This window comes from Sus scrofa, chromosome 9, assembly GCF_054392235.1.
Source record: "Sus scrofa isolate SSC_HxYL_T2T_F1_AM1 chromosome 9, Sscrofa_HxYL_maternal_Yorkshire_Landrace_v2.0, whole genome shotgun sequence".
NCBI lineage: Eukaryota > Metazoa > Chordata > Mammalia > Artiodactyla > Suidae > Sus > Sus scrofa.
This window is the reverse complement of record NC_139391.1, coordinates 4,463,321-4,472,427: the sequence shown is the minus strand read 5'-3', so window position 1 is coordinate 4,472,427 and position 9,107 is coordinate 4,463,321. Positions and strand designations below refer to the sequence as shown.

The 9,107-nt window shown below is 42.7% G+C and overlaps 1 protein-coding gene across 1 annotated transcript; it reads left to right on the top strand.

Annotated features, from left to right (window-relative positions):
- Nucleotides 1–5,010: 5,010 nt before the first annotated feature.
- Nucleotides 5,011–5,955, top strand: LOC100518500 (olfactory receptor 51V1-like). Its single transcript, XM_003129521.3, has one exon. The coding sequence runs from the start codon at nt 5,011–5,013 to the stop codon at nt 5,953–5,955; it is 945 nt and encodes a 314-aa protein (XP_003129569.3).
- Nucleotides 5,956–9,107: the final 3,152 nt, after the last annotated feature.

Sequence of the window (9,107 nt, the reverse complement as noted above, 5' to 3'; positions counted from 1 at the left end):
GACTATTTGGAGGTGATTCCCAAGACGAGATAAATACTTATTCGCAGGTTTGTTTAAACGGTCTTCTGCCTTGAGGACTGTCAGATATAACGCAGCTCCTTGGAGCAGAGCACAGACAAAGCTGACTGCAGAAGCTGGGGCGGGGGGGCGGGGTCCACTCTGCAGCCGAAGCTACGACACGAGATGACTTCCCAGGAACCTCCTCGGCACTAGGGTCAGAGGTTATGGGAGAAAATCCAGGTCCTGATCCCTTAGCCCAGTCGGGTCACTGCCTTCACTCCTCGCCTCCGGTCTCTCTGAGCCACTGGCAGCACACACGCCGGGAGACAGTGACTCAAGCCACTGAGAGCACAGGCTGCCCCTGCTCCCGGCAGCCCTGCACCCGCTTCGGCTTCCTCAAGGCCCGGGGCTGCGACTGCTGGGGTTTATGAGGAAGGAAAGAAGAGGACCATGTGGGTCGGACGGACCCAGGCTCCCGGGAGACCACGGTCCCTCAGGTCGCTGATGCTCGTGGAAGGTTCTCGTCCAACTCGGAGCGCCCTGGTCCTGCGAGGGATGGAGGAAGGGCAGCTTCTCCCCAGAGTCCACGCCTCTCCTAGTCAGACAGGGAGGAAGATCACTGCACTGGCTGGAAAGCCAGCACCTGACTCACAAGGAGAGCGCAGGAAATGAAGATGCAAGGGGATGGGAGAACATCGCACTTCGGAGAAAGGATTCTCGTCTCCTTCTCAGGCTGAGGAAATACACAGGTTTAAATGAGGCTTATTACTACTCGTCTCTAAGTTTCACACTGATTTCTCACTGAGTTCTTCAGCAGACCTTTCTTTTCCGAACCCTAGAGAAACACATCGTCTCCCTTTTGACAAACATAGTAAAGAGAGCCATATATGGAAAGGGATTGAAAAAATGCCTCAAAAATGACACACATCCTATTGCAAAGACATTCCATTATGTGTCAATTATACATAATTAAGTATGCACTTATCTGTGAAATACTTAAAATATTGTCACGTTCTATGTGTAATTATTGACAAGTGCCATATATAAAATTATAGATTCTGTTCCCTCTGAGACACTGTCAGTAAATCGTTTCTTATGGAAAACTGTCAAGTATAGCATAAAGAATATTTTTCCTGATTCGTTTGAGGATAAGTTTCCCATCTGATACCCCATCACACTCAAATTCTTTAGTGTGATTTTCCACAAACAGGGACATTTTCCTACATAATAAGAATACAGCCATCAAATCATGAAACTAACACTGACGCATTACTACCACTGAGTTTTTAAAACCTGAACAACTGTCTCCAAGCGTACTGTTAATTTAATATTTATTGTTAAAAAAAAATCCAGTTCAGAATTATGTGTGTGCATTAGTAGCTCTGTTTTTGTTTTTTTTTTGTAATCTTTTCTCTGAAATTTCAAACTTTTCTTGTTTTTGTTTGACAGAAACGTGAAAACTACAGGCGACGTATTTTGTAGAATGTTTGATTCATCCTCAGGTGGGTTTGTGTGAGGCATCCTCACGCTTACATTCCGATTACACGGGAACACCGTGAAATTGAGGCGCTTTTCTTCCCGTGCATCTGTTCAGGTTCCGCCTGGCATGCATTTGCTCCATTGCTGATAATGCTCATTGATTATTTAATGAAGGCTGGGTCTTCGGGATTGGTTGCTATCAAGTTATACATTTGCCTTTGGCATTTAATGAGTATTTTGTGGGAGAGACTTTGAAACTCTGGAAATATGTAACAGTTATTGCTTTTTCACATTTTATTCAATAGGTAGTTATCAGTCACTATCATTTTTTAATGTTCAATTTGTTCCAGATTTGGCCAGTGGGAGCTCCACAGTCTGACTTTGGCACTTTTTTGAATTAGCTGGGGTGTCCATCTAACGGTCTGCTTATATTGCAAACCAGAGGTGCATGTTTATACAGGGAGGTCTCATGCTTCATGGTAGTTGTGTTCTGTGAAGCTGCCACAAATACTGACTTAGTGGGAACACAGAACTCTTGCTACTAGGGCAAATACAAGGTTAGGTTTCTTCAAGCCTTGGTCACATTTTTACCTTTAAAAGCATTCTGGGAGTTCCCGTCAGGCTCAGCGGTAATGAACCTGACGAGCATCCATGAGAATGTGAGTTTGATCCCTGGCCTCGCTCAGGGGGTTAAGGATCTCGCGTTGCCGTGAGCTGTGGTGTACATCACAGATTTGGCTCGGATCTTGCATTGCTGTGGCTGTGGTGTAGGCCGGCAGCTGTAGCTCTGATTAAATTCCTAGCCTGGGAACGTCCATACACTGCAGGTGGAACCCTAAAAAGCAAAAAACAAAAAATAAAAAAGTTTAACAAATAAAAGCATTCTGCGTATAACAGCAAAACAGAAATACTGTTACATTATACAGGCTCACGTGTCAAGGTCCCTGTAAAACAAGCCCGTTTCACAGGTGTTGAGGCCTGCTTCTTACAAAACCCTTTCTGCAAAATACTCTGCAGATTTTTTTTCCAGCTGTTTCTCTGCAATCTTTTTAATTTTTTTATTAAAGCACAGATGAACCTCTCTACAAAACAGAAGTAGCAGATAGCTTTAAAACAGATTCTGCTGCTTCCTCATCTGTAAAAACCGCCCTGCCTGCAGTTTCACATTTCTCATGCCGCACCGCCGTCTGTGAAACATTCGAGCAGCCAGCGCTGGCTGAGAGGGGATCACAGTTTCCACGCCTGGGACTCGTGACATCGCTTTCCTTGGCTTTCATCCTCGCAGCAATGATGTCCCCTCTGCCGTCTTTGTCAGCTCTCAGCTCCCAATTGAGCTGCTAGTCCATCTTCTCCTCAGCGTCCTCATGCTCTACAGATGCTATTTTAGCATTTTCTGGAGCCTCCTCATCTACAGATGTGGGGTTTTTGTTCTCTTTTCTGGTTGCACCGTACTGCTGATTCACTGACAGTGCACTCACAACTGCCACTCTGAGTCACACCCGAAGGACGCTAATCTAAGACATGCATTTTCTCTGTAAGGTGCATCACAGCCTTCTTGTGCTTAGAACACCAGGCAGGACTATGTTTGGAGGTCATTCCAAACAGTGAAATGATCACCAAAAGCACAAAAATATTTAAATCATGGCCAAAAATAGGTCACGAAGAGGATAATTATGTATATTTATGAGAGCTGAAACTAAAAGGGAGCGTGTCACCCTGCTTGGCCTCAGTTGGGACACATACATCAGCAACTCTTTTTTCCCCACATCTGTCTAAGACTACAAAGGACCACAAAACGCGCTGAATGTTAATTTGTGGTAACCAATCCACCCCTTCTGCTGCCTGTGTCATGATCTCATCCATCCATGACAGGTTCCACTGTTCTGAAATCAGTTATGTCTGAAAGCCATGCAGTTAATGCAGGTTTCTTCCGGTGAGAGTCAGCAGGGTATCTGCCTCTATCCTTAGCCTTTCACCTGGTCTTTAAAGTAGGACCATGTGCACATTACATAATTACGTGCTGTTTTAAAATCCAGCCAACTTGCCTTTATTGCTTCTGATATTAAGTTCATTCACACCTGATGTGAGGCTGATTTAGGCGGATTCAAATCTGCCACGTTGGAAATTGTTTTCTATGGGTTGCGCTGGTTCTACTTCTTTTTCTCCTTCTTCTGTCTCTTTTTGGCCTTCTCTAGTTTAATTGAGCCGCCAGATGACTGCATTTCATCTTCTAGCTATCATTTTACCTGTTTTTCATCTTTGTTTAATGGGTGCCCTAATTCAAGTCCACTGTGAACCAACCATATGCCATTTTACGGGTATTGAAGGTAGTTTACAACAGAACAGTCCCCAGTCCCAGTTTCCCTCCCATCTCTTGACATTGCCGTTAATCACTCAGTTGTCCACATGCTGTGGTTGCAAAATGTAACCCAGGCAAAGCGTTTCCTGTTTGTTTGGGTTTGTTTTTATTTCTGCCATTTATCTCGCTTTTCTGAGTTTCCTGCCTGGGTTTTTAGTCTGGTGTGTGCCATTCACTTTGAAATGTGTCCACCACTGCTTCCTCAAACCTTTGCTTCTGTCTCTTCTCTTTTTCTTCTCCAGGCATTTCATTTCTTTAAAACTTTCCCACAATTCTTGAATGTTCTGCTCCTTCTTTGAAAAACTACTGTTTAGGCTCTGCAACCATGGTGAGCCGCATGCAAGGCCCCGCACAGCAAGGAAGGGAGAACACTTTTACAGACGTGTTAAATGTTTACCACGTGATCGAACCATTTCAGTCCTAGCTATTGCTCAAGATCAAATGTTGGCTTAGCGCTTTACAGTCTCAAATGAATGCCTTTCCTATTATAGCGAGTTAAGAGGTAAAAGAATTACGAGGGTCAGAAAGGATAGAACTTTATAGGATAAAGAGATACATGAAAATAGAGAAGAAAAAGTGCAGCTAAAATTGGTAAGCAATTCATACAGGGGCTAAACAGTGCGGGATGTGCCGCAAAACATTCTGACTCCACCTAGCTTACTGGTTTTCTTTTGGCTAATTTTAGGTGATGTAAATTTAGATTACGTTAACGAGGCCATTTCTTTGGAGACCTTATGATACTTGGGTGGCAGTAAAAGGAACAGCAGTGGTACCCAAGAGAAAAAAGCACCCATGCATGTCACACGTTCCTGAGGGTGCTGCCAGCCATGGCAGCAGGACACACCTGTGGTCACGAGTTTCTTCCTTTAGAAACAGACAGAGATCCCAGAAGTCCATCCCCACCAAACCCCATGAGCCCCTTAACACTATTGCTTCTGCATAAAACCCTCCAATCCTCTGGCATTCTCAGTCACTAGCACAGGAAAATCTACGTCTGCCCTAAAAAATAAAGAATCAGGTCTCTATTCGGCTGAGTTTATGACACTTAAGGAAATTTTATTTGTTGTATTTTATTTTCTTCTCAAAAGCAGAAAAACTTGACTAGAAATAGGGGGACTATAAACAGACCTGATTTGGCATCTCTCTCTAGAAATATTTTTCATCCTCTATGAATGCCTGCTATCTCAGTCTTCAACGTCAATAGTTCCAGATTTATTCTCACTGGATTTCCTGGCCTAGAGGGTGACTACTTCTGGCTCTCCATCCCTTTCTCCTCCATCTATGCCACGGTTTTCCTGGGGAACTGCATGGTGCTGCATGTGGTCCGGACGGAGCCCAGCCTGCACCAGCCCATGTTCTACTTCCTGGCCATGCTGGCCGTCACGGACCTCTGCGTGGGGCTGTCCACCGTGCACACGGTGCTGGGGGTCCTGTGGGGGCTCAGCCGGGAGGTCAGCCTGGATGCCTGCATCGCCCAGTCCTACTTCATCCACGGCCTGTCCTTCGTGGAGTCCTCCGTCCTTCTCGCCATGGCCTTTGACCGCTACGTTGCCATTTGCAACCCACTACGCTACTCCTCCATCCTAACTAATGACAAAGTCATGAAAATTGGGGTGGCGATCCTATGTAGGAGTTCCTTACTCATACCTCCAGTTATCATTCGCCTCAAGTTCTTAAACTACTGCCGTCCCCACGTCCTCTCCCACTCCTTCTGCCTGCACCAGGACTTAATTCGAATGGCCTGCTCGGACATCCGCTTCAACAGCGTCTACGGCCTGGCCCTGGTGATCAGCAACCTGCTGCTGGATGCGGTGCTCATCATCCTCTCCTACCTCAGGATCCTGCGTGCCGTCCTGGCTGCCGCATCTCGAGAGGAGAGGAGCAAGTCCTTGCAGACCTGTGGGTCTCACCTCTGCGCCGTCCTGGTTTTCTACATCCCCATCATTGGTCTGACGATGGTGCACCGCTTCGGGAGACACCTCTCGCCCATGGTCCACGTCCTCATGGGCAACGTCTACATCCTTTTCCCGCCCCTGATGAACCCCATCATCTACAGCATCAGGACCCAGCAGATACGGAGGCGAGTCCAGAGGCTGTTTTCCTTGAAAGGAATGTGACGCCTGGGATCAAAGGTGAAGGTACTTAAAAGTCAGCCGGTGTAACTCAAAAGGGGAAGCGTCAGCAAAGACTTAAAACCACGTTTAGTGATGTTTTCGTGCTATAAACATCTTCCTCTGCATTTTCCCTGTAACGATCACACTGGAAAAAACGGCATGGGTTACGTTGTGAGCAATTTTGTAAATCCGAAAATACATACCTAACGGGCTTAGAATCATATGAATGCAGAAGGCGAACTAGCTATTAAAATTCATCTTACTATGGGCTGGAGGGAAGACAGTTTGGGATCCACTCATTATGAAAAAGGTACGTTTTGCTGGTTAGAGTCATTCAAGCGATTACTAAAGGATCAACAATGATCAAAGTCCATTTTCACTACTCTAGGCAATATTCTTGTTCATTGTGCAGCCACCGTCACTGATACCTTGGATAATTTAAAAAGCAATGAAACCGACAACAAAGAAAACTAAGCTTGATGTTACATTGCCCACAACAATCTCTCCCCACTCCTACCCTATGAATTGAATTGAAACGAATTACGCCTATGAAGGGTAATTGAATTGGAGATAGAGATAACCAGAATAGAAAAAAAAAATAGACTTTTCATTAGTTTTTTATTCAAATGATAAGACAAACAGCCACGTTACTTAAAACCATTGAAAATCTTTCCCAAGTCCATAGCTCATTTAAATCCTCTGCCCCAGTTAAAAAAAAAAAAAAGAAAGGAAAGGAAAGGAAAAGAAAAAGAAGAGGAAAGAAAGGAAAAAAGAGAGTGGGCATAGAGTGTCACAGTGGTAAAATAATATGTCTCTAATTTACCTCCCCATCAAGACTCTGTGGTGGATACTATTTTCTATTACACACATGGGGAGTTTAAATACACACAAACATTAAACAACATGTCAACTTTTCAGGAGGTAGAAGATGATGGGATTTGGATATACTCTCTGTTTTATTTTCAAATCACATGAAAACGCTTTCCTTCCTATCTTCCCTCTGTACTTTCTACGATAAGATTTGTTAAATGGTTCTACAACCATAAAACATTCATATAATAGATGAAGGTGAAAAACTCACTAAAGTAAATCATGGATGGTTGTATGATGCACACACTTAGTATTGGTTTTGTATAAATTCCCTTACGGTATTATTGTTACTATGATATATAATCTATTTACTATATTTAAGGCATGTTCTTTGAGGTATACTTTCAGAGTAATTTACTCTATTTAGATGGGGATTTTGAGAACAAGATGAAACTAAACAAAACAGTTACCTTCATTCACTATTTGATGGGCTCGGAAGAACACAGCCATGTAATCACTACCATCGTCAATCGAAACAGGGCCTCTTTCCATCACCCCACAAGCACCCTTTCACCTCTTTGTGGTCAGTCTTGTCCCACAGCCCCAAGTTCCCAGCAACCCCCAAACTGATTTGTCATACAGTTTGCCTTTCAGAGAAGGTTATGTCAATTAAGTAATAAATAATTTAATTTTTATGTCTGGATTCTTTTACTTGCAATAATACTTTTGAGATTCATTCTTGTTGCTTATATCTACAGTTTATTGTTGAATCTTACTGCTTTGTATCACATACAACAAATTATGTATTCATTAATTGATCAACATTTTAGCATGTTGTAGTTTTGACTTTGAATAAAGCAGATGTAAACATATACACATGATTATAAAAGTATGAACTTAATACTGAGTTTATTTTTAAATGCTTCTATATTTACTATTAATAACACAATAAACATTACAGTAACCATAATAGTGGTTATATTAATAATACTTTGTATTTTTCTGCTTATATTTCTCGGAGGCCTATCATATGGCAGACACTGTGGAAAAACACAGGAGTGATTCTCAGGATTCCTCTTCCGAGTCAGCCGCTGGGTAAATCACAATCATTCGGTTCTGCAGACGAGGAAATTGCGGTAGAGGGATTTTAAGAGCGTAGAAAATACTTGTGGGGCAGTTTGGTTCACGGCACTTTACCGCTGCCATTGCTGTTTCATTTTGCCCTGCAGTTCTTTCCTCGTTATTCTGTTTGTTTTTGGTGGTGGTGGTGTTCACCGTGTGAGTTAAAAATCTTAGATTGTGTGCTGATGTAAATACAGATTTTCAAGTGAATTAGCAGGTGAAACACTCGTTTGGTAGACCATTATTTTCTCAGCCAATATTATTATATACAAAGTTCTTACGTAAGAGAGTTTGTATTTTCTACTCAGAAAGTCAAATGTGGTGAGTTGTATCTTGTTTAACTTTATCTTGTTCTCAAAATCCCTATCTATGGCCAGTGTTTTTGTTTTTTATTTTTTTTTACTATAGTTGATTTACAATGTTCTGTCAGTTTCTGCTGTAGAGCAAAGTTACACATTTATACACATTGTTTTTCTCACATCAGCCTCCATAATGTTCTATCACAAGCAATCAGATGTGGTTCTCTATGCTACACAACAGGATCTCTTTGCTTATCCACTCCAAATGCTACAGTTTGCATCTACAAACTCCAAATCCCACTCCACCTCTCTCCCTTATCCTCCCCCTTGGCAGCCACAAGTCTGTTTTCCAAATCCATGAGTTTTTTCCCTGTGGAAAGGTTCATTTGTGCCGTAAATTAGATTCCACATATAAGTCATATCATATGGTATTTGTCTTTCTCTTTCTGACTTACTTCACTCAGTATGAGAATCTCTAGTTCCATCATTGTTGCTGCAAATGGCATTATCTTGGTCATTTTTATAGCTGAGTAGTATTCCACTGTGTATATGCACCACGGCTTCTTAACCCATTCATCTCTCAATGGACATTTGGGTTGTTTCCATGTCTTGGCTATTGTGAATAGTGCTGCAATGAATATACGGGTGCATGGATCTTTTTGAATGAAAGTTTTGTCTGGATATATGCCGTGGAGTGGGATTGCTAGCTGGTATGTGGGTTCTATATTTACTTTTCTGAGGCACCTCCATCCTGTTTTCCATAGTGGTTGTGCCAATTTACATTCCCACCAACAGTGCAGGAGGTTCCCTTTTCTCCACACCCTCACCAGCATTTGTTATTTGTTGACTTACTAATGATGGCCATTCTTACACGTGTGAGATGGTACCTCACTGTAGTTTTAATTTGCGTTTCTCTGATAATTA